The sequence below is a fragment of the Sander vitreus genome, chromosome 4 (assembly GCF_031162955.1).
Source record: "Sander vitreus isolate 19-12246 chromosome 4, sanVit1, whole genome shotgun sequence".
NCBI classification, from domain to species: Eukaryota; Metazoa; Chordata; class Actinopteri; order Perciformes; family Percidae; genus Sander; species Sander vitreus.
This window is the reverse complement of record NC_135858.1, coordinates 9,268,099-9,294,385: the sequence shown is the minus strand read 5'-3', so window position 1 is coordinate 9,294,385 and position 26,287 is coordinate 9,268,099. Positions and strand designations below refer to the sequence as shown.

Below are 26,287 nucleotides of genomic sequence, written 5' to 3'. Positions count from 1 at the left end.
TATAATTGTGTTCATCACGTTAATCGCGTGCACCAAAGATTCTTTATTTTACACCGTCACTGGTGCTGTTACCAAATAATCTTTGCCACGAAGAATTGCTACGCTCTAGTCTACAATTTTTGGCTGCTACTATTTTGACCCTTTGAGGCACCTTTACTTGTTGTCAAACTGCCACAGACACTTCCGACCTCCTGCTGCAGCCATGGAGATGAACAACACAGTTCTAAATGGTGCGTTTTACTTTTAAAAAACTCCCAGACGGCTCCGTCGACAAGTCAAAAGCAATATGCACCTTGTGTGAAATGGAACTTAAATATCACCGAAGCACTTCAAGTTTAAGCTACCATCTACGAGCTAAGCATGTAGCTAGTACAGCTAATCAGGTTGATACTAGCGGACTCAGGAAAAGCACTATTTTGGAGAGTGCAAGTCGCCACAGACCTGTGGATGAAACCAAATCGAAGAAATTAACTGAAGCACTTTCGAAATGGGTGCCAACTAACTGCAGACCATCTTGTCATCTTGTGCATGCACTTTTGCTGTATAATTTATTTTTACATTTTTAAAAAGCAAGCTTAAGGCAAGCTATATTTCTGAAGACATTGATTGTGTAACCTCAGTCTCGTTGCACATCTTTTGATTTGAAATAATCAAATAAATCTAGAAGTCAAGTTCATAAAGTAACCTTCTTTGTATTCCTTTGATTCCCAATCAAGATACACTGGTAAGAATTGGTTTACATAATACAGACATAAAAACAGTTATGAAATGAGAAATAATTGTATTTTAATCATGTGATAAAACATGCGACTAATCGCTATTAACTATTGAAATTCAGCAATTAAGACAGCCCTAAAATAATGTGTGTGTGTGTGTGTGTGTGTGTATATATATATATATATATATATATATATCTGAGAAAAAAATTACGCGTTAAAAAAAATTACGCGTTAAAAAAAAATAACGCAGATAAATCCATTCCATATTGACCTTTGACCGGTCAATGAAACTGGTAACCTACAGCGTCGTGGTGCATTCAAAGTTGTTGTTAAAGGCCCTTTTCCCATCTGGTAGTTGTTTTTCTCATTCAACAGCTCTCTCTCTCTCTCTCTATATATATATATATATATATATATATATATATATATATATATATAAAAAGCTTAAATGCCTTTTTAAAGAGGATACTATTGTCCAATACTTCATGGCATCCTGTGGAGTTGGTTGGGCAAAGCACACCTAAATGTCTAAACACCTGCATTTGGTTTGCATCAAACCAGAGTTGTTGGTTTGATGTGATGCACTTGGTGTTGTTGAGGCTGTTGCTTTACCTTTGATATAAGCGTAGGTTGTGGTGTACACCACTATAGCAGAGAAGTCTGGGTTTGTGTCATCCATAGCTGGAATAACAGGATGCCTCTGAGAGAAACAATTGTCACAAATGAATGTGTGTTGTCAAAATGGATCTGTGTTGCTTTTTGTTCTCTCTACAGTGCTGGGGAAGGTTCGCAGTGCAGTAGGATGTGCCCAGCTCCTTATGTCCCAGAAGTTCCAACAGTTTCGGGGACTGTGTGAACAAAACTTGGTGTGTATATGTTTTTTTTTAAGGTCGAACCAAAACCAATGTTATATTTTTGTTATTTTATCTTTTGCATGATATGCTTGCCTCGATACACATAAAGGCTTTCACACAGATGAAAACTGACTAATCTGGGAACAGCAATGATACACAGCATATTAGGCCTACACAGAATAAGGCATGGTGGCCCACCAGCACAAAATGCAAGGAGCTTATAATAAGCCAATAAGCCATTCCTCTCTGGTGACGTGTTTTACTGGAAATGGTGTTATACACATTGTAGCCAACTACCAGCACATAACACTATAGCATCTCAAATGAATAAGCCATCTGTTTAAACTTGTTGGTTGATATGAACTTCACAAATATTGGCCAGATGATTATGGCTGGTAAATTAAGAATTTACTTGTCAGCTTGACTGAACTTGACTGTTCAAAAACAAATCTGACGGGAGGACAACACAAGGGTTAAGAAGCTGCTATCATGGAAAGAGAGACATTTCTAAATAGATTGTATTTTAAGGTAATCAAACCGAGCTGTACATAATAAAATGGGTTAGGGTTAATCCAATCCAGACATGGAGCCTGATACTTTGTCAGGGCCCATTATGTTCGGGTCAGGTAGCAAAAAACACCACAGGACATATCGCAAGAGGATTCGGAAAGCAACATTAACTGTCTACTTTCAGCTAAAGTTAAATGCTGTCATTAATACAGTCCTATTTACACAATAGAGGTTTCACTGTAAAGAAATGATTTAGCCTTAGTTAAGCAAATCAACAATCAATGCTTCATATGCATTGATATCACTGTTCCATATACTGTCTCCTGACGAAGCCTTCTTATCTGTATCAGTGTGTAATTTCCCTTGCTGTTTTTGCAATGATTAAACATCTTGTAATAATATTTTGCGCAATGCATATTGGATAGCTCTCCAGTAAATGTGAACAATAGCGTGGAGCCTGCACAAACAAAAGCCCGTCTGCCTGGAGCATTACGAACTGTGGCTGTGTCGGAGGGAAAAAAGTCAGAGCAGGATTTAGTTTGCCAATCTGTGTTTTGCACAAACGATAAACATAGAGGCAGCTGTTTGTAAAGAAGTGAGGTGTTTAGTGTTAGTTTTAATCTTTATGTGAGACTGGATCCTGAATGATTGTATTTTTTATTTTTTTTGACATTGTCCAAAATGTAATGTCCCTTTTGGATTTCTCTGGCTCAACGTGCAGGCTTATTTTACGTGGCTATGTGAAGCATTTATAGCATTTTCAGGTTCATGTTTTTGAAAAGGACAAAGCTGCTCTGTTGTGATCCTTTTATTTTCTTCTGGAATTCAGCTAGACAAAAGAATTGAGCTGTAAAATGGCTCCCTCTAGTGATGAATATGGAAAGAACAGCACTTAATGACAGGTACACTATGTAAATATTTGCAGTTCAGAAGTGTAATACAGTAATAAGCTGCCCGGGGGCGCATGAACTCCAACTTCCCTGGTTTGAGTCCGGCCTGGGGAATGTTGTCTCATGTTGTTCCCTATCTCTCTCTACTTGTTTCCTGCCATCTCTACTGTCAAAAGGCATAAAACAGAGACAGTTACATTGCACCAGAACCACCATAACTCTAATCTCACCTAAAGCAAAGGAGGAAAAAAAAACAAAACAAGAAAAACATGCAATACCATATAAACAAGGAATATATACTGTAAGTGGAACCAAGGCACACACATTGTTTAAACAAAATAATACAATTCTGCAGTGACATTTTGACACAATTTATTTACAATAAGATTAAAGATGTTCCGATACTATTTTTTCCTTCACAATAACCCTGTATGAATGTGATATAATTACTATCATTGTTGTATAGCCTGGCTTAGGTTAAACCCTTTGTAAAACATAAACAAATACTGTACATACAGAGAATGAATGCCATAGAACAGTCTTTTATTATCTAGTTTGTCAGTCAGTCATAACAGAAAAAGCACATAAATAAACTACTTTAAAAGTATGTTGTTGTTTTTTGTTTTTTTTTCAGGGCTAAATTTAGTGGTATCGGATCTTGCATAGACTTGCGTACTTGCCGATACTAATACCAGCATTTTAGGCAGTATCGGAGGCATTTTCGATATTGGTACCTGAACAACTTTGAATAGAATGAAATCGGTACCCAGTCACTGTTGGCCTGGTTTTAGCTTCTCTGTCTGTAGTGGCACCAACCTTTTCACATAGGCTCTGCTGCTTAAGTTGCATTAGCAGTTTGGATGTGAAGATGAGAAACAACACTATTTTCAAATCAGGACCACCACAAACTGGGATGGAGGATTTTAGTGGTGGTGACCCACAAAAGCTGACCCACAGATACCCCACCCACCGCCCTGATTCTTACATTGTGGACACATCTAGGACAAAAGTATTTTTTTTACAAATATAGCCTAGTTTTCATTGCCAAATCTTCTCAAATAAAGTTGAGTAGAATTATATATATATATATATATATATATATATATATTGGGTGATAATTTTTTTTATGACGTACCTGATCTATCTCTGCCACTGATCACCATGGATGCATTGAATGCATGTCATTTCTGTATTTAGTTTTTTCCTGCTACTTCACCAAAGGCCAAAGGACCTTTTTAAAAGCTGACTTGTCAGAAGCAATAGCCCATGTGCTGAGCATTAAATGTCCTTGTCAAATCAGCACCCTGAAAGATAAGCAACACGTGGTAGCCCATAACAAGAAGTAAAAAAAAAAGTTGTGTTGTGGGGTAATGGGCTCTGACTAGTTTATTCACAGCTGGATGTAATGCTGGACAAAAAAGGACGACCTACACCAAACCCAACAAATAGAAAGAGCAGAATAAAAAGGCCATTATAACACAGTTCAGTTTCAAAGATACGGCATTAGTTTGCACTACATACTGGCTTGTGTGAAATTAGTTTAGTTCAGTTTTCATGAAATCATACATATGTATTTCATACATTCTACACTACAACACTGACTGTGTCCTCTCTCCTCACCATTCTTTGATTGTTCTTTTGGTCAGAATGTGAATGCCAACCCACGGGCCACAGCCCAGGACCTGGCAGGTTTCTGGGACCTGCTGCAGCTCTCCATTGAGGACATCAGCCTCAAGTTCGATGAGCTCTACCATCTCAAGTCCAATGACTGGCAGCCAATGCCGTCTGCGGCTGCCCAGTCGCCCCCTGAGCGGAAGGTACTTCCCACCCCTGCTGCCCAGTGCCCTGGCTGGGGTAGGAAAGCCGCCGAAACCGGCCTCTCTCCTCCCACCACCACCACCACCATTTCTCCCACTCTTTTTTTTTTTGTTTTACCTTCTTCCCCCTGCGTGGGATGAACTCTAATAGGGCCTCCCTGTTAAATACAAAGGGCCCAGAGAGATCCCCTTAGGCATGCATGAAACAATTCATCTCAAAGAGGGCTGTCGTTGGTGTGTTTTTAAATGTAAAGCCCTACTTTGAGCATGCATGTGTTACTTACTACTGATGTGCTGGTTGCAGTGGAGCATGGCTAATATGATGCACTGGCTCATGTGACAGAATGTTTTGGCTTGTGTTTGTGTGTCTGTCATTGTTTCTCTCTGGTTTGTCTTTATATATTTGTGTGTGCGTGTGTTTCAAGGTTATGTATCTGTAGCTGAGGTGCTCTTGCTTTACAGTATGTTGTTCTGCAATGCTAATGCATTGACTGTGTGTCTTGTGATCCCTTTATTGTGCTTTAAGACTGATCCAATCTGGCCATCAATTCATGTAACCATTTCATGTCTTCAAAAATTGTCATATAAATGACTGTTTTTTTTTTTTTTTTTTAATGTTTGTTTTTCCAGTTGTCTATTTGTCAGTGTTTTTGTGTTTATCACCCAAAACCACTAAATGTTATTTACCGCTTTGGTAACACCTTATAATAACATTATTAATAAATTGAAAAGTGATAGTTAATTAAACTTAATAATGATTAGTTATTTTACTGTTAACAAAAACTGAAAGTGTCATTAATTTAGTGTAATGTCAAATTTAGATAGTTAATACTTTGTCAATCGTTAATAATTGTTTTGTAAACCATCTATAAGCAGCATTTGGATGGCTATTATAAAGTTGCAACCAAAACTTATAATAATTAATGATTAATAGCTGGTTTATAAACCATCAAGTGTCATTATTTTGGCCCCATTATATCTTTTTTTGGTGATCTATAAAAAAAGATGATTATTTGATTATTTGTGCACTGATAATATCCAAATGTTTAAAGTACAAACTTTACAAGTATTTATTAACCATTCCCAAGGTATTATAATCATCACTTGCAACTTTGTAATAGCCATGCAAATCATGTTTATTTCTTAAAGGTTTACAATAATTTGGTAACCATTAACAAATACTTAATATAATGTATAAAATGTAATGTGTGCAATAATAACCTTTTTAAAAATAACAAAATTATAAAATTACTAATATTTAGGAAACATGAATTATCATGTCATTGTTAACAGTAAAATATCTGTTAACTAAAGTCTATTTAACTATCAATTTAGCATTTATTAGTGATGCTTATTATAAAGTGTTACCCAAGCGGTAACGAAAACAATCGGCAGTGTCATAATGTCTTTGTCAAAGTCCTGTCTGCCAAAGCTGCCTAGACCAATAGAACGTCTTGAAGACAGTTTCCATATTACACTCTCTCACTGTCTTGTATCTGTGTTTTCTCCTCCTTTCACACATTGCTCTCTCCCTCTCTCCTCCTCTGTCTGTCATGTTCCATCACTCTAACACTGCAGGACGGGGAGAAGGAGGCCGCTCCAGCGTCAAAGAAGCCCGGTAAGGGACGACCATCGCTGGGCCGCGAGAAGAGTGCAGACTCCTCATCCACCTCTTCTTCGGCCTCAGCAGAGAAGCAGAGACACGAGGCACGCAAGCGTCTACTGGCTGCTAAAAAGGCTGCCTCGTTTCGCCAGAACTCCGCCACAGAGAGCGCGGACAGCATCGAAATCTATGTCCCCGAGGCCCAGACTCGCCTCTGAGAGAGACACTGAGAGGAAAGGAAATAGGATCGGCTCAAAGGACAGATAGGTGTCAATTGAATACCTGGGGGGGAAAAGAGAGGGAAACTTTTGCAATACGAATGAGCTTCTACTGCTGAGTAAAGATGGACGGATGGGGGAGGAGACATCAAATTCCCAGAGATTGGGGTGGGAGTAGATTTGGGCATTTTTCACACACTCGTACAGTTATAGGCTGGTCCTGGTGGCATCAAACACTTATTTAACAAAACTGAAAATTAAACATTTACCTTTTGTAGACTCTACAGACTATGAAGCAGGAGACTCCTCATTTGAGGCTGCCATTGAAAACCTCAGCTGATAAACTTTGTCGTTTCTCGTTATTACTCCTGATATCATAAAATTGCTATTTAAAGTATTGTTGTTATGGCAATTATATCCTAAAGTATCTATACGAAGACTGTTTTAAACGTTCCTCTAACTTGGCTATAAGATCTATTTAGTGGACAGAAGGCAAACATTAATGCTCTTCTGTCTCCCATCGTCGTCCTCTCTTCCCAGATCATTGGCCATCTTGTAGCTTTGCACAACACCGCCTTGTGGCCACAAGCACTGCACTCACACACTACAAACTCACACCTACGTATGTCTTCCTTGTCTTTATTTGTTTACTCATCCTTTGTTTTGTATAAAAATCCATTTAGATCTAGTTATTATGAATATTTTTGGAATGATGAAATTGAAAGTCAGATTTGAAGGGGTATTTATATAGTTCCTAACAATTGTGTCCTACAAAATGTTCTTGTGTCAAAGATTTTAAACGCTGGTGAGAATCTTTAAAGTTTAGTTTCTTAATTATTTTTAATGAGACTGGATCATATTAATGATGACAGCATGAGGATCTCTCTTTTAGTCAGAATGCCAGTGGCCATAATATTACTGAATATAATTTTCTTTGGGAGGAAAAACTCAACTCTTTTTAAATCTCTTGCTTCTCTCTGTCCCATTAACTTTGCTTTTCATGTTTGTGCTCTAACTGCAGATGCGTGGATATTTCAGTCAGGATTTTTGTTCCATCTGTTTAATGCTTCTTTAAGTGCTTTTATTAACCTCCCTTAGTATTCAACTCATACATCTCGAATGAATCTAGGGCTTTTATTGAAGTAGCTCAGCAGCAAGCTGGATAACATTGCGTTATTGTTTGTGGAGACGCACATTAGGACATGTCTTGCTGTCATTTTATACTATGTTTCTGTAATTATTTTTGATTTGTTTTGCCTCCCATCACTCAACAAAATCAATCTTAGTTCTTTGAAACCATTATTGTTTCCCCTCTTTGAAGTACCTGCACTTTTTTATTCAAAGAAAAGATATTTAATTAAAGCATTACATACATTAGTCAATGTGTTTTCATCATTTATTAAATTCTACTTGCTTTTTAGTTTTTTTTTTATGGAAGACTAAATAAGATGGATTCACCGTTTCAAATTCATCTGACAAATTTAAATGTCAGCAGCAGGGAGCTCAACAGTAACAGCGCTTACTGTGAAAATAGATAGATAGAGATTTAACATTTGGATATGCACATGCCCAGAAGCTTAACCAGAACTGCCCGTCACTACAACGTAATAATTGCTTAGGAGCTTCACGGCCTGGACCCCTCCCCTTCTGAGCCTGGGAACTGACATCGTGATATGTTTTAATTTCTGACCTCTAGAGGGCAACAGTGGTTAATTTTCAATCCAAGATACAGTGCATCGTAGTATGCTGTATGCATGCAATGAGAGGGGCATTAACATTATAAGACAATGTTCAGTCCTACCCTGTTTTGCATTAAGAGGATCCATTGTGGGGATTACACATATTTGCAGACTCCTCTGTTGTTTGAAGCCAGTTCCCAAAACAAAGAGGCCTCTTGGTTTATGAGTCATTCACGTAGACACATTTTAGGATTTCACTCTAGAAGTAAACATCCAACCACAAAGTCAACCTTGACATGCTTACATCAACTACAGTTGCTTGCCTTGGTTTCTTCCGAATGCTAAGCAAATCTAACTTCCCCTTCCTAATTAGTTATGTAAACTATTGCAAGAGCATTGCTTTGGCTGCTGCAATGCCTCTTTCACACCCAGTGTGACCCAAAAATGCAGCCTGAGGCTTTGAATTAGAAAAGCCTGATGACCACCATTCTCTCTCTATCTTGACAAGAGCTTTCTCTTGATGGCGGGCCTTTTGTTTGCCTGTTGTGTTTGCTGGCTGTGGATGACTCTCAGCATAGAAAATGGCTCAGGGGTGTCAATAGTCTGTTCCCTGGTGGCTGTCAATGCCCCCCACCCCCCTATTTTTAGTGGGGTGGATAGCATCGTTAACACCTGAAGGCCTTTGGTGTGACTTGAACTCAGTCGTTGGCTTGATTTGATTTCTGACTGCCAGGAAAAAGTTGTGTCTGACAAGTTGTTTTAAGGTGTCTACCAGTTTTCAGACAGATTGTTATTGACACATTTTGTATTATCTCTTTCAGGGATATTGAATATTCAATCTTAAGAATTAACACGTCTCAAGAGGAAGATTCTTGTGTAAACAGCGTAGCTTGAAGGCGATATATTGCAAAAATTTGATTTAAATCTCTTTCCCATATGCAACCACTGCCAGAATATTTTAAACATTTAAAACAATTCCATAACATATCATTTCCTTTTTTTCCATTTGACACATGTTTAGGCCCGAACCCTGCTGTCACCCTTCCTCACACAAAACCGAAGGTCTGCCTGACTTGAACACATCAAACACAATGTGGCATCTCAAGTATGCTGAGGGAAGGAGGGCATGAACACAGAGAAAGTTGTTCTATGATCTAACCTTCACAAACTGAAAGGCAATGCTTTTCCAGCCCGCTTAAACTTGGATGTGTAAAATGCCAAGAGATCATACATTTAAACAAGGCTTGCCTCCAATACACAGATATCACTTGGACACACCTAGGTCTATTTCCTGAGTAGGGTTATCCATGATCCAAACAGCTGCACTGTGGGGGGTTCGTTGCTGTAAAACCATTGATTAGAGGGTGATAATGGTCCCCCATGTAGGTTTGAAGGATTTCGCCTAAGTCAAAACTGTCATTCTATCAGCATTTGCTTAAGCAGCGCTCTGTTTTTGGTCAAGCTTATATTCAGCTGCACTCTTTAGTGTGCCTCCTTCAACCACAATAGTGAAGTTGGTAGAATATCTTATCATCCATAAATGCGGAGAAAAAATTGTAACGTTAAGCAAGAAAAAAAAAAATCATTATTTACAATGTGGCTATGGTCCAAATTGTACTATATGTTCTGTGATACTAATGTACCTTTTCGTTTTTATTTTCTTCCTCTAAAAATGGGTTTTACATCACACAATATATACAGTTTAGCTACCCTTTAAGATTGTTTTATGTATTTTTCTGCATTCCAGGACTGAGGGGAAAAAGGTTTGATTCTTTGATTCTGGTTCTTTCATATTATAAATTAAAACTAATAATCTTGCATTTCTCCCGCTATGTTCTTCTGTAAATAGACCAGACTGAAAATCTTCATCTTTTACAATGCTGTAGATCTATTTATACTATTTCAAGGATGTTCAAATGTATAATAGAGAGATGTAACATTCAATAAAATGCACACAATACTTTCTCAAAAAGTTCATCATGGCTGTATTTGCTTACTGTTTTGAAGCTGTTTGCTGACCTTTAAGACAAGATGATTCTGTTTGTGGCTGTCAATTTTCTTTCAAAGACTATTTTCAGAGATACAACAATGCATATTGTTTGTTATTGTTTTCAATTCAATTCGAATTATCACTTCAAATCTGTGTCAATATGCACATTTTTGCTTTTGCTTTGCCCTCCTCTTTTCAGCCTCAGGGCTGAGACAGTAACGTAAAGTAACGCTAGTTGTTGACACTTAACACTCAAGGTTGCTTACAACAGGTAGATTGCAGTTTTGTATGATGCTATCTTGCCTTAAAATCTGAACTCTCCCGCTCATTTGGCCTGGAGAAACTCCCAGAGACTTAGGAATCAAAAAAGCTTTCATCATAGCCTCACACGCCTGGAGACAAACCAACTGTAGAATGTGAGTGTGTAGGCTACATTTCACATCATTTTATGACTCTATTCAGTGTGAGTCGAAATAACTTGGTTATTGTGTTATGTAATAGTCAATGCGGTTACCAGTCGACGCTTATGATTTATGTAACAAGAACATTTTGCTGAACGTTACGTAAATGCTCTCCACAATGTAGGTGCCCCACGCATACAAAAATAAAGACGACCACAAAGGTTATGAAAGATAACTACGGCTTAATATATATGCTTGTGTCGACGTAACACTGGTTTCAACCGCGTCGAGAAAATAACATTTTGTTTCAATGACTGTTCTGAATGAAATGGTTCTCCCGTCAGTCACGTAGCCCGTCTGTTGTCTGGCGGAGCGCCGTGATTGGCTAACGGCTGCCCAAGAAGCGCAATAGAGGTCCATGATTGGCTGACAGCTGTTGATAAGGCGGGATCATTTCAGCTGCGACTGTCAAGATTGGCAAAGAGCTGGCGCTGCTCCGTGCAGGTAAAAGGAACAAGCCACACAAAACAGAAAACATTTATCTTGGCAGAAAGCGAGGAGTGCGATGGAAACGGACTCTCTCTCTCGAGGTATTTAAGTCGGTGAGAAAGCGCAACACCTTCAGCTTCTTGGAAGAAAGTACCGCTGTGTCAACCATCGTTTGGCTCCCGGGCACGCTTTGTACAGCAAGCAACTTGGACAGCTGCGTGTTTTCAGGCAAACCATCAACAAAGAATGAAAGCATTCAAACGAGGTGAGCGGCACTCGCGTCGTGTTTTATATCCTTGCCATACACGTTTATAACCCACAATGTGTCTGTCTGCGAGCCAGTGTCTTTGCTGTTGGTTTTGTCTGGTATGCAGGCTTTTTGTTGAGAGCAAATGTAGCGTGTGTTTGTGCTCAAATTTGGAGGGACAGCTAGCCAGCTAGTTATCTCTGGAGGCAGGCATGGTGTCCATCTGGCGGCGTGACATGCGGGACGCTGTGCTTTCCTGCCTGTCTCCTTTGTGCGCTCCAGATGGCTAATTTACCGAGTAGCTCCTCTGTTTGTCTTGTTTGAATGTAACATTTAGCATTATTCTAGATGCTTTTAGTGTGTATAATTTAACAGTAACGTAATGACGGTATCACTTTGGCAAAGCGAGCTGGTCTCCCAAGTTGATGTTTGGTGTGTAACGCTTTACTAACGGTCAGATTCAAATCCTTACCTTGGAGTGTGTTGTGAAGTTAGCTAGTTCACTGAGTTTTCAAACTTTGCCCTGAGGACCGACCATTTGGCCCAATTGTTTTAAAGAATATAAAAAATACTTGCACCACTTTCCCAGGGGCACATATTTAACAACTTGTAGGTAGAGGAGACATTTGGTAAACAAAGCTGGGTCAGTTTGACTGCCTGCGAGATGTTTGTGACATAACGTTAATGAACTAAGCTAACATGTTCTGTCTTGGCTGTTTGATTTTTGAACCCCCACATTGACTTTGTGTTAAAAAGCCCATGGCAAATCTTCAAATGTCTGTCCAGTGATTTCGTGAAGTTAAGGGAATGCAACTTTGTTGTGGGCCACATCATTTCTGTCGAAATGGTAGAAGTAGGATAACCTGAGATGTCTGTCAAGCATGCATGTGGCTAGCTAATGAATGGGAGACTGGTTTTAATCACTTAATTGGGACCACAAAATTGACCAAAAGGATAAATTGTGACATAAATATCATACGGTTCCAATCAAAAGGGATAGTCCAATGTCCAGGCCTGCTGTAACACAATATTTTAGGTGCCAGTGGAAGCTCATTTACAGAAATTGGGGTGAAAATGCACTGAATTTTTGTTTTTGCACACACACACACACACACACACACACACACTTTTCTTACTTGGGTTAGGACTTCCCTCATTGTCTAGGAATCCAGAATTCAAAAGATTTGTCAGCTACTCTAGCAGTCTTGAGCCAAAGTGGCATGAGGTGAAAACGACCTCCTTTGCATGGTCAATAGGTTCCTGGGCCACTGGCTACTGTGATGTTGATATGCACACAATCTTCTTTGTGAAGACAGGCGCTGCCCCGGGGGTCAGGTTTCAGCCAGCCCCAGAGAAAGACATTTACTGCATTCTGTGTCCCACCCCTGGGATCAGCCATGCTCCATTTTGAGGGGAGATTCTCTCCAGTGGCCAACCATAGACTGACAAAAATCCCACATCAAAGTTTAAACCTCTAAGCTGTTTACAAGTTCAGACCACGATGCTTTTGTGATCCTCACTTTAAATTGGGTAAAATTGGGAGGTTAAAAGTAACTGAAGGTTGTGCACTTGTTCCACTGCTCAGAGCCAAATCGGTGCAGACCACTTTTGCCCAGTCTGCTAACATGGCTTCTAGTATCGAAGGAGTAGTTTTCATTTTGTGCATAAGTGGATCAAACTAACTCTTTTCTGCAGAAGCTCAGGCAAATGTATAGAAATTCACTAAATATTATCTTCTCCCTTCCTCACACTTCATATATGGCAAAGTAAGGACACACAACATATACCAAATGACTAGCAGATTTTATGTAAACACGTTGGCCAACTGACTAATAGTGAACGTGACTGACAACTGTGCTTCCCTTCTTCAGCTCTAGAAGAAGAGCATCGCCTGGAGAATGAGCACTCCTCGGCTGTCTCGGACAGTGATGACGGCTCCCCGCTCGACTTGTCAGGAAGGGGGCTCTTTGGGAAGCGCCGTCGCCGCGGCAACCTGCCCAAGGAGGCAGTGCAGATTCTGCGGAGCTGGCTGTATGAGCACCGCTTCAACGCCTACCCGTCAGAGCAGGAGAAACTCAGCCTGTCAGGCCAGACCGACCTCTCTGTGCTGCAGGTGAGGAGTACATTTTTATTCTTCCTTTTTTCCAGAAATGCGCTGCACTTGCCAGAGGAAATGACACTTGTGGTACACACTTTTTTTTCCTGCGCATTCTGGATTTTATTTTTTTTATTTTTGGGTGATTTCTTTTTTTGACATTATTGTAACAAGCAGTGGTGTGAATTTCATAAAGTGTGTTTTGACACTGAATATTAACTTTACTACTGTTTGTAATGCCCATACGCAGATCAAATCATTAAATTATTTGTCTTGTAGCACAAAAGGCTGACCAAGATCTGCATATCAGACTCAGTATAAAGTAGGGGTGGGAATCCCCAGATGATAGCGTCACGATACTTATGTCAAAATACGATATTATTGCGGTTTTAAACATTGCAATATTCTGCGATATATATATATATATATTGCAATTACCTTTTTTCCAACTTCAAATTTTTCCCAATTTCAAATCATGTCCCCAAAAGGAAACTTTGTCAACATGTTTTATCTAAAAAGATAAATTTCTGTTTCTCAATTTATATTGTATTGCTGCAAAATGGGATTATCAAGCAGATAGATGGATGGATAAAAAAAAAGAGCGATACTTGGCGTCTATCGATACAGTATTGCCCACGGAAAACATTGCGCTACTATGCTGTATCGTGTTTTTCCCCACCCCTAATATAAAGTCTAATGCTGCACACAAAGGTGTACAAGCATAACTTTTACATGATTCTTACTTTGTGGTATCAGCTTTTGTGATTAGTAATTTTTACCGACACTTGTCACCAGCATCCCAACCAACACAGTGAACAAGTGAAAGCAAAATGACAATCAGATGGTGTCGCCACACTGAGAATGAGACTTTCCCAGGCTTCCCTTTTCGCTTCATTGCATCAGTAGTAGACATTTCCCCTTTGCCTCTCAACACACAGGCACGCACAAATTAAGGCTTGCTGCGGTAGTCGGTGTTACGGTGGTCGGACATGCCCCAATTACATTCCTTGTAATTTTCGTGGTCTTTTTGCATTTTTATAGAAGGAAACCCCATTTAGTTAGTTTTTAGTTCATTTTTGTGTCATCAGTGGTTCCAAATGTCTGCTCTGCTCATAGAATTAAAAAATTAAAAATGGCCTGTATAAAAAGTGGACTGTAGTAATGTAATGCACGTAGTCTCTGTGACGTCACCCATAGGGCTCCTGGTGGCTCTGGCAATCACCGTCTTGGTAGTAGCGGACATCGGCTAGTCCAAATGGATGAATCGGTGTGTTTTTTTTGTTTTTTTTTTGCCAGATTTGCTTGCGACGAAAACTGACGAGGCGACTGCGGAGCTCTGTGTCGCTATCTGAATAGCCAAATTGTAAACATCACATTTATATACCGTCGATGGTTAGCATGGGTGCGGAAGGGAAGCGGGCAGTGCTTTGTGGTGCTTCCACCTCCTGTCTCAACCGTCGGCTACCAAAATGAGCTGCGCAGCAAAAGCTTGATCAGAGAGGCCAGACACAGCCGTGGTGTGTTTATGGTGTAATCCTTAACACTGGTGTTGTCCCGGGTTTATTAACTCGTGGGACGACTTCCTCACCGTGGCATCCCTAGCCCAAACAGTCAGCATTAGAGAATACATTAAAAAATCAGCATGAGGCAGCAGAGTTTCTAATGTAGTCAGTTTACTGGAATGCCTTTTGGCTGGCTTCTCTGTGGCTCAGCATATTTGAGCTCAGACCTTCATTATTGCCAGCTGTTTGAGGGCTCTCATCGCTCTGTCGCACTTTCTTCCTTGTGTGGGAGGCTGTACCACTAGAGGGGCTAAGTAAGGCCTCATGCAGATGTAGATGTGTAGGTGGTTGTTTTAAATCACAGGCCTCAGATCATTTTTAGATCTTGAATGTGATGCCGGGGTTGAGTTATGAATCCAACTAACAGTGTCTGAGGCTGTCGAGTAAAACATTGTCCAAGGCAAAATGTTGCAGTAATATCAACGCACCCCCTCAAAAGAAATCCAAGTAAAACATCAATGTAAACGACCAGTATTCGTTCTCTTTATGCCAGATTTTCTTCCTCTTTTCCCAGATATGTAACTGGTTCATCAATGCACGTCGCCGCCTCCTCCCTGACCTGCTTCGCAAGGATGGCAAAGATCCCACCAAGTTCACTATCTCCCGGAAGGTTGGTGGTAAAAGTGAAGGCCACTCGTCTAATGGAGGTGGAGCCAGCTCTCCAGAAAGCAACTCTTCCACCACCTCATCTCAGCAACGCCCGTCTGTCATCCGCTCTGCCCCTACATTGGACCTCAGCCTTCTTGGGAGCACGGCGACCGCTATTCTGACAGGAGCAGGCTACCCTGGTAAGGAAGGGTCGGTCCAGGCGCTGATGAAGCTGGACACACAAAGTCTGCTGAGGGAAGCAGAGGAACAGGGGGCAAATATGGTTTGTCTCACCAGCACAACAATGGCAGCTAGTCCCACCAGTGGCCTCTTCAACACGCCTCCCCCAACTCCTCCCGAGCTGTTCCCCACCCAGGACTTCAGCGACTTGAGGCTCCTTGTCGACGCTGCTCTACAGAGGGCAGCAGAGCAGGAGAACCTGAAGAGGCTCCAGGAGAGCCAGAACAGACCTACAGAAGCTGGAAAGACTGAACTAGTGGAGGCACAGTGCAGTGCGTATAGCAGTGACATAGGACCCACACCGCCTCCAGAGGACAGCCAACAAGTCATGGATCCTTCCCGGGTGCAGAGTCTGATGGAGAAGGCTATGGCTGTTCAAGGGTCGACTGTTACTTCAGTAAATACTCCAGTGCCTTTGTCTTTAGCAGCCTCTGTACCAGTCACAGCTCCCGCCTTGGTCTCAGCCCCAAGGCTGTCTCCTCTCCTGACGAATAAAGTAATCTGGAGCCCCTTGGAGAAGGACACTGCCAGAGCCTCCAGCCCAAACCAGCCTCCGCTCATTCCAGCCCATCTACCAACCGCAGTGCCAGTGTCTGCCTCAGTTTTAGGACAGCCAAATTCTCAGAAACCAGCTGCTGCTCCAGTCATCACCCCAGCGTTATCATCAGCTCCAGCCTCCAGCTCAGTTGCAGCTACAAGGCCGGTCTCGCTGCCATCACCAGTCTTTGTATCGACCACAAGTCCCGCTTCTGCCACTGCCCCAAGCCAGGCTTCATCCCACACTGTAGCGCTTTATCCAGCTGCTCCTTCTCCAGCCGTCGCCTCTTTCACAGACCCCAGAGGAGTCCCACTTTACCTGCCATTCAACAAATCCCCCATAATCCCAGTCACAGTTCCATGTCTATCACCTGTTCCTTCTCCATCCCCTGTTCACAACCCAGTCTTTGCCTCTCCCCAAACTCCAACTCCTCGCCCAGCTTCAGCCCCAACATCCTCTTCTACGCCAACAATTACACCTCTTCTTGGCCTAGCTTCCCACCTCACTGCTTCTCTTCAGCCTTCCTCCACCAGCAGTAGCAGTATTACTAGTGCACAGAGGAATTCAGCAGTGGTGCCCAGTGTTTGGAGCATGGTCCATGCTGATACCAGGCAACCCAGTTCTCTTCAAGTGGTAAAGGCCCCCATCACCACAGTGTGGGGCCCACAGCACAGCCTGCACACAGTGAGTGAAACTGTGAACTAGGAGCTGGAATTGGTTTTTTTCTTTTTTAAATATATGTATATCTGGGGAGTAGAGGGGCCAAACATTGCTGTTGGCTGGACAACACTGTATATAGGAGAATGTATCTTCATCACCAGTCCCCTTTTTATCATTAACGCCTGTGCCTGCAGAATACAGGGAATGAGATCAGATGTATGAACTGGGACAAAGTAAACTATCAAACATGTGGTGTTAGAGACTTGCTGTTTCAAGCAACCTTTTATTGTTTAATATGCTGTTCTTGATGGAGGCACCTGCCGGTAAGAACAACTTGATGTCTTTTCTAGAAAGAACCTTTCCTCAGTGCAGAGTAAATGTATTGTACAAAGCTTTTGATGCCGATTTCAAATGTCTTTCCACGTTACAATTTTATGAAATGAGGAGGAAATATCCCTTAATTGTACAAAATGTCAATCTGTCATTTTCAGGACCAGCAGTTAGCATCTTCAGTAGCAGTACTGGACTTTATTGAATGTACAAAAGACATTGATATGATTGGCTAGGCTGGCGATCATCCATTTCCCTTCAGGCTATAAAGGAGGACAGGAGTTTTTCCCACGCACAGCAACAATGTTGAAGTCCTAGTAATAATGGATTTTTTTTTTATTTTTGGATTTAGTCTGTTCTTTACTACACTACATTCCCCCCCCCCTTTTTTTCTTTGGAGATGAGCTGACGGGGAAATTGATTTTACTGCAGCAAGTCTGACTGACTCGCCTCAATGTGTCTGTCTCCATCACCCCACCCCCCTTCTTCCTGTCTTTTTATAGCTAAGGGGATTCATTGGCCTTCGTGAATTTTCATCTCAACCACTCAACACATGCTGTCAAGTACCACGTTTCTTTGTTTGCAATTTCCAATCTATAAAAACGAACCGTATTTTCTTGTTTTTGCTGAGAGCAGTAATGTCGTTATTTTATGTGACCTTGATCAGTTGTGTGATTGTTGAGCGGGAGGGCAGTGGATGTAGGATGAAGGGGAGAAGATCACATTGTATCTGTTACAGAAATCAATTTCAGTGGAGAGTTGAGCAGCTAGGTGATATGACATCAAGCTCTTGCCGCGCCTGGACTGAAACATTACACTTGCGGTGCAAAACACTTTAAACATTGGATCCTCGTATTTGGGGGATAGATAAATTATCCCGACTTGGGGCCTTTATGATTTTGGAAAATTTATTTCAAACCTCTTCCTAGTGGAAAGATTAATGTGTATAGTGTCTCTGCAAAGGAAATATTGCCGATGTACTGAATTAGCTGGCATTTGCTGGGGGTTTTCTACCCGGGGGGGTACAACGGCATACCAAATCAAGTTTTTCCTCATCAGTACTTTCCACCTGTGTTTAGAAATGGTTTCTATAGAGTTTCTAATCATTCACGAAGCTGTAGTTTCCATGAAACTGTCGTAGCATAAACCACAATATATGGCTGACTGGCATCTAACAGTATGTGGAAAGATTCCTGTGTGAATGATACTACAGCAGGATTGTGCATCAAATCTTCAATACTGTCCTGTTTACCAGTGTCATTGAGCTGTGTGTAGTTCAAAACGGTTACATTTTACATGTGCAAGAAGTTGGAGAAGACAGGCAAAAGTCTGAGGTCAGAGCACTGATCCATCCCCAGAAAAAACGTTCTTGTTAATGGCAGATATCAACTGTCCTCTTGTATTTTCACTTCTCTTTTTGTCCCTCACTGCCAGTAATGCTATGTGGATGTTGGAGGAGTTTTAGTTTATTTTATTTGGTTACAGGTAGACTAGACATTGCATCACTAGACAGATGTGCATTTATACCTCAATTTACACAGGTCTTGTCAGACTTGGGTCATTTGTAGAATACTAAGTATTAAAGTAATATTTTTTATTGTTCATACTACATCATGCCACTGTGACAACACCTTATCGGTTGAGATACTGGAAATGGCTGGCTAAAGATTAGGCAGGCAGGTATTTTATAGCAAGGTTTATATGTGATTTTTAGATGCAAAATGATGCTCCTATCAGACATTGTGATGATGCATGTAAATATTTTCAAGGTCATTTTTTTTGGTTTCTATTGGCATGAACTTTATCTCAAACTGTTTCTTTACAGCCAAATGCATTCAAAAATGTTTTCATGTTTAGAATCATGACGACCGTTGGCAGTATGACTGGCTGCTGTGCCTTAAACCTACGACTGAGGGATATGTCCCTTTTTTTTTTTTTTTATATAAACTTCTCAATAGTCTGTGCAATATATGCCTTAAACTTTAAATGTGTGTTTTGTATAAGCATTTCAAAGAAATAAAAGTTCAGTGTTTTTTTTTTTTTATAAATGCCATTTATTCTAGTCTTTTGTTGCCTAAAGTTTTATTTTGATTTTGTGAGATTGACCAAATTGCGTCATCATGAAAACATGTTTCCTCAATTACCTACTTACAATAGCCTTTTTTCATGGGAAACCTTTTGTCATCGTAGGGTCCTAGTATTGTGTCTACTGGCTCACGTTCACCACCTACTGGGACACTTTCATAGAAGAGGCAGTGTTAGTGGCAACTGTCCTTTTTCTACTACAAGAAGTCAAAATGTGTGCTGTGAAAAAGGCTTAAGGGGGCACAACATTACCTAACGAATCTGTTTTGGTTATTTCACAGACGCTTTATATATTTGTCTTTGTCTGAACTTTTCTGCAGGGGAGTAAGTTTTGGAGTGTTACACTCAGTATTTCAAAAACTGATATTTAGTCATAAATTTAATGGGAGTTATTTTATTTTTAAAGCGGCTATATTTTTGATGAGCAAATGATCAGAAGTGGAATGTATCTGTTTTCTTGGAAAGATAGTATTTTCAACAACCTATTACATGAAAGCAGTTTACCTTATTAAAGTAACAAAGTTGCACTGGCCACAGGAAATATAACTGACTTACTTTTATAATAGGACTGAGCTAATGGTGCATGTTTTAGCCAATTTACTTAAAATTGTGTTCATATTACTTTCAAACATGTTTTCATTCCTCAAATTGATGAGTTTTGTCTTCAGTTCGTCACAACTTGCAGTCATGAATATTTAGTTACATTGACGGGTTAAAAAAAATAAAATATCCAAGTTAGTGCGTTCATGCTCATGTATACAGCTCAAACTACAGAGTGCAGCAGTATAAAGTACAGTATACTTTATTTGCCTGAGCAACAATTCAAGACTGAATTCCTTCAACATCCCAAACAACTGATGCTTCAGGAAATACACACAACCAGCTGATGCAAGAAAGAGTTTAGATTAAAAGCTCTTAACCATTTCATCAAGCACAAGTATTGAGCACTTTTAACACAATCAGAATGTTTTTTTTTTTTTTAAATCAATTTTTAACATCCATGGATACAAATATTACAGCTATAGACTTGTTGCAGTGCTTGTGCAGGTGCTGTAGCTAATTGGCAGGAAGAGGTAAACATTGCTGGTACTATACGTGGCACTGAATCTTACAGTCCAAAAACACCCCCGCACACACACACGTTTTTGATGCATCTTAAACGTCCAAGTGGCTGAGGCCGCAGTAGACTTGTAGCTATGAGATGCAAATACACCTTTCTTCATGGTCACCTTCAATGATGATGATGCAAAATATCTCTCTGGATCCCAAATGAATCCCAAGCTCATACCTTTCATAGACATGTTTAAATCTGAATAATTGTAACACAATGGCCACTTCTGCCCTTTTATAATATACTTTTATTTTTTCCTATTAAATTTCTCTAAAACTAAGTCCATAATGGTAGGAACTAGGGATTGATTTGTGGTGCAGTATGTGTGCGGGGGCCCCGAGGCAGTCTGTGTCTCCCTCTACTCGTCATCCTTGTCTTTGGCGCCGTGTTTGAGAATGCGGGTGAACTCTGCGTAGTTGAAGTTGCCCTTCTTGTCAATGGGCGCCTCACGGAACAGCTCGTCCACCTCTTCATCTGTGAAGCGATCGCCCATGGTGGTCAGCAGCTCTCTCAAATGGTCCTCGTGAATCACACCTTGGATACAGATGACACCCATGAAGTTCTAAACACTGACAGTGAAAGTGGCATAATCTGTGTATACAATTGGCCTTTTTAAACTGATTTACCAGATCCCTCCTCATCAAAACAGGCAAAGGCGTTGCGGATGACATCCTCGGGGTCCGTTCCGTTGAGCCTCTCTCCAAACATGGTGAGGAACATGGTGAAGTTGATTGGCCCTGGTGCTTCGCTCATCATCCCCTCTAGGTATTCATCAGAGGGGTTCTTACCTGAGGACAAACAACACTGTTATGTGGATCAAATTTTTCTTGGGAATACACAAAACCTTGCACAAAACCAGTACGTGTTTCCTTATGCTTAAACAGTAGAATAACCCTGTTACTATAAACAGTAGGCTATTCAAGTGTTCATTTATTCATTGCACTTTAACAACGTTGGTAACTTTGGAGAGACTCAGAACAGAAAAATACTTTGCACATCTATAACATGAGACAGGTGCTTCGGAGAGGGACGAGTAGGTCAAAAATTGCAAAGAGACTCCTGCACACTGTCTCACTTGCAAAGAACGCTGCCAGCTATTAAATGTATCTTTGCAAGTTAGACAGTGTGCAGAAGTTTCTCTGTAACTTCAGAGAGATAAAAAAAAAAAAAGTGGTCACTTTTATTATACACAATTATAGCAGCACCAGCCAAGATATCCTCACGTTTAGCTCCAATAACACTGGATCACACATTTCCCATTATGCAGTTCTATAGCGTCTTTCGTTACACCCCTGATAAATGCCCACGTCTTTAAAATGCCTCGTTCCTAGCTTGTAATAAAGGCTTTCTGTTATGAATGTGTAGTAGGGGAAGTAGAGCCCAAACTAAGATGACCCTGATGATGTCATCAGGATGATCTCATTTTTTTCCCCAGACTTTAGTGAGGTCTTGCTGGAGTTACAGAAGAACTGTTCACAGGTTGAGTCAGTACTCCTCATGACAAGCGAACTAAACTTCAAAATGTAAAATAGGTGGAGTGGCCCTTTAAAGGCAGTGTCATGTTTCTACTTTCCAACCTTCACTTGCCAAAAAGTGTAGTGAGAACTTGCCAGCGTACCCAGAGAGGCCAGCATGTCATGTAGATCCTCCTTGTCTATGAAACCGTCTCTGTTCTGGTCGATCATGTTGAACGCCTCTTTGAACTCTTGGATCTGAGACTGGTCGAACATGGCGAAGACGTTGGAGGTGGCCCTCTGGGGACGCTTCTTGGTGGTCTTTCCCTTGGCACGCTTGCTCGACATGGTGGCGGTTAGGTCTGGGCCTGGGCACATTTAAAAGGAACGATTCATGTATTAGATTGTAATAATCCTGCACCGCTGGGGATAGCATGGCTTGGGTATATTGCTTGTTAAACACATCTTGACATGAATACTGATTTCAGCATCCATTTGAAAAGATGAGTGGAATTTACATACATACACAAAACTGGAGCACTGCATCCATGTAGCTGTTTTTATATTTTCTATTTCATTTGCCCCAGGCAGAAGAATCTTTTTCTCTCGTTTCCTCTAGAGAGAGAATCACACTCTCCCCGAATGTCAGGTACAGTGATGGGTGTGAAAATGACATGTCTCCACAGTGCACGCTGCAGCTAACTTCAGATCCTTCCAGAATTAGACCTGTCACTCATGTTTAGGTCTGCAAGGATTTGTCGTGTGTGTGTGTGTGTGTGTGTGTGTGTGTGTGTGTGTGTGTGTGTGTGTGTGTTATACCTAGCGGGCAATAGCTGACAGAGGGACAGGCTGGACAGGTAGGAGGGACCAGGTGAATTAATTTCCAATAACTTCAAAAAATAAAAGGACCAAAATTGCCGCAACATGCCATCCTGTCTGTATTGGAATATGTATCACACATTTACCACAAATAAAGCACATGATGCAGTATATAAAAAAAAATATATATATATATAAATACTAGATTTAAAAAGAAGTTATTCTGGTTATCAACAACATTTAAACACATTTCTGTATTTTATTACCTTATTTTTTTATTGCAGCAAAATACACATCTACATCGATGTATTTTATAGCACATTACAGTAATGGCTACACAGCAGTGTACTCCAACACTTATAAATAGCTCTTTGCTGTCCTATATTCACTACATCTCTGTCTCCAGACACTGCCTGTGTGACACTGTCTGTCATCATATTTAATGGGCTAGAGTAGTCCTAAAGTTTTGTGTCTGCTCTGCGCTGTAGTCTCTGTTGCGTGTATGATTGCACTCAGAAAGCTAGTGAAGGGTTGAAGAGTTGAGCAGCTTTGCCTATCTCTTTATCAAATATTTCTCTGTTGAGTACATAGAAGTTTCTTCCTCTGTTGATCTCTATACAAATGAATGTTAATGTATCACTAGGGCAGAATTTGCATTGTCCATGCAAATAAAGTATGACCAGCCAGTTCTGTCCAGAGTTTGAATAACTTGATTGTCCGCAGTAGCATTCACATAAGGACATTACATCCAAAAATGGATGTGTTTCAGTTCTCAGTATACAATGTTACAGGAAGGAAATTCATGTACTTGTAGTTAACTTGCTCTTAGTACCACACACGCACGCACGCACACACACACACACACACACACACACACACACACACACACACATTTTTGCCAGCAGTAGTTTCAGTCTTTTCTTTCTTACACTGCAGACACATGTTAGATCTAGTCTCTCCTTTCATTTCACTACTGCTTGACTGCTTCTGTAACTTTATGTGCAACAAACAAACAAACAAAAACAGCGTCTAGCTCCACTTTAAGGTTTCAGGGAACAGAGGAATTCCACAATCACATTCTTGTTTGTTTCCACTGATACAGTAGGGTACGGTCTCCTGAGAGAAGCAGATTGGCGTTTAACTCTATGTCTGTTTCAAGCAATCAATAAGATAGATACTTTGACTATTGTGATTATTTCACAACTTACATTTTCAATGAAATATTCTGCATTCTTCTGCACACAGAGTGAATCAACAATGACTCACAAAAAGGCAGAGAACACCTTGGGACTTCAGCGACGTAAGCATTTGGCTGACATGCCTCATCTTGGCTTGTACTGACAATCGTATTTGTTCTCTGTCCACACAGCTCCTCTGTGAACCCTTTCATCCAGTGGGATGACAAAGCTCCTCTGTCTCCTTCGCCCAGCAAGAACACACACACACACACACACACACACACACACACACACACACACACACACACACACACACACACACACACACACTGATAACACCAAACAGTCAGGCTGTCATCTCTCCCCCTCATTGCAGGTCTTGTAGTAGGCCACCACTGCTCAAGTAAAGAATAAAAGGCCAACGGTCAGGAATTCCAAAAACAAACATAGAGTAAAGTGGAAGTTAAGCTCTCAACGCCTATAAAAAGACATCATCAGAGATGTTTATGTCCATGTGTTTAAGAGAGAGAGAGAGAGAGAGAGAGAGAGAGAGAGAGAGAGAGAGAGAGAGAGTGTGAGTGAGTGAGTGAGTGAGTGTGTGAATGTGTGTGTGTGTGTGTGTGTGTGTGTGTGTGTGTTTTAGAGATCTATATGGGTCAGCTGCATTCAGAAATGCCCCTGTCTAATGTGCCGTAGTGATGAGATGGAAGTAAACACACACACACATACAGTACAGTTATACTGCATACACAAACATTTACACAGACTCTAAGTTGAAAATTATCTACAGGTCTCTCTCATCTTGATCAACAGATGAAAAAGCTCTATTGTAGCTTATCTGGTAACTTTAATCAAAGATCCACTCAGGCTCTCTGTAACTCTATCTCTTCACTCTCAGCACTGACATACAAGCATTGTACCACTGAACTCATTTACACATGCAGTCCCCTCTAAAACGCATAAAAGATGAGCTTTTTAACACTCTGTATACATAATATGCAACCCAGTGGTAAAATCAGCTGTCTTTCTTACCTTTGCTTCAGGTAGAAATATGTAGAAGTCCCTCAAACTCCTATTGTCTGGCTCCAACACAGCAGTGTGAAAGGAAACAGGCAGTCCTACTGGAAAGTTTGTTTAAAGAATCAAGACTCCTGGTGGGTCCCTCCCCTTTCTGCTCCGGCCAATGGAGAGGGCGGCCTGTCCCATTCAAAGACATCTCAGGCCAGACCATTTCTCCATACAAGGCAAAAGAATGCACAGGCTGCAGCTTGCTACTGCCACTGACGCTGCTCGGGATGTTTGGGGAAAAGGCAGAAATGACAGGAACTACGATAAGGCTGCCTTATTTAGAGAAAAGGGCCCAAACATTTAGATGAGAGGCTCTGTGAGTGGTGGAGTATGGAAACATGGGGGAGAGAGAGAGTTGTGAGCAGATGCAGATCAGTTTTGAAAGCCAGTGTTTCTGTTGTAAGGCTATGGCTTTCCTTAAATAGGCAGTTGGCCATCACTGGAGCCTGAAAGTATAGGGAACACCTAAATGATGTCATGGAGGTAGCATCTGTTTTGTGGTTGTGGTTGGTCTCACTGTGTTTTATTAAAGAAGCACAAACCTTCTTGATATTTATTCACTGTAAGAAAATGTGCTCTGGGGATTTTTTTGGCAGCTATTTACTCTGCTGTTTACAAAGAAATATTAAGCCGGTGTTTCTGTCAAGATATTGTCAATGTATTAAATACCTACTGTCTTGTTAGAATAAATGTATGTGTACGATCTTCATCTTTTTTATTGGGCAGTGCATAAAGTATGTTTGTATATTTTTAGCAACCCCATAGCCCTTTTGTGCTTTGTCCATTATATGGGTACAATAAATCAAATATGTGTCTTTATTTAAAAGTAAAATGATCATTTAATCTTTTCATTGTTGCTGTAATGATTTGATGCTTTGAAGTACGAAGAATGATTTGAAGTGCCCAACCGTCTGCACATTGAACATTTGATTTACAGATTGCAATTTTCCACATATCTCTATGATTGTGTCTTTCATCTGTTTTTCATTATATTGAGTGTGTATTCTAGGAATATTCCAAAATCAATATGTTTATTTTATCATTGAAACAGCACATCATCTGTTTTAATTTGTTTAAGAAATGCAGCATACACACATTTTTAGTACAACAATTCAGAATAGCATATAGACAGTAGAATATTT

At 40.6% G+C, this 26,287-nt stretch overlaps 4 protein-coding genes across 4 annotated transcripts in view; 3 read left to right on the top strand and 1 right to left on the bottom strand.

Moving 5' to 3' along the window:
- The window catches only part of dlgap4b (discs, large (Drosophila) homolog-associated protein 4b), a 29,111-nt gene extending 21,123 nt beyond the window's left edge, over positions 1 to 7,988 (top strand). Inside the window, exons 10-12 of the mRNA XM_078249588.1 lie at positions 1,494 to 1,585; positions 4,620 to 4,790; positions 6,369 to 7,988. Coding sequence (XP_078105714.1) covers positions 1,494 to 1,585; positions 4,620 to 4,790; positions 6,369 to 6,611 — 506 coding nt within the window. The 3' untranslated portion in view covers positions 6,612 to 7,988. The remainder of the gene's footprint in view (positions 1 to 1,493; positions 1,586 to 4,619; positions 4,791 to 6,368) is intronic.
- The window catches only part of tpra1 (transmembrane protein, adipocyte asscociated 1), a 57,199-nt gene continuing 37,826 nt past the window's right edge, over positions 6,915 to 26,287 (top strand). The window contains exon 1 of the mRNA XM_078248085.1: positions 6,915 to 6,918. The gene's annotated coding sequence lies outside the window, so the exon portion shown is untranslated. The remainder of the gene's footprint in view (positions 6,919 to 26,287) is intronic.
- tgif2 (TGFB-induced factor homeobox 2) lies at positions 10,953 to 17,820 on the top strand. The gene is made up of 3 exons (XM_078248082.1): positions 10,953 to 11,435; positions 13,289 to 13,530; positions 15,589 to 17,820. Exons 1-3 carry the CDS (start codon positions 11,417 to 11,419, stop codon positions 17,143 to 17,145), a joined length of 1,818 nt encoding a protein of 605 aa, XP_078104208.1. The 5' UTR covers positions 10,953 to 11,416; the 3' UTR covers positions 17,146 to 17,820.
- Positions 20,302 to 25,219, bottom strand: myl9b (myosin, light chain 9b, regulatory). The gene is made up of 4 exons (XM_078248084.1): positions 25,110 to 25,219; positions 22,245 to 22,448; positions 21,253 to 21,414; positions 20,302 to 21,160 (listed from the first exon to the last, which is right to left on the bottom strand). The coding sequence occupies exons 2-4, from the start codon at positions 22,426 to 22,428 to the stop codon at positions 20,985 to 20,987; spliced, it is 522 nt and encodes a 173-aa protein (XP_078104210.1). The 5' UTR covers positions 22,429 to 22,448; positions 25,110 to 25,219; the 3' UTR covers positions 20,302 to 20,984.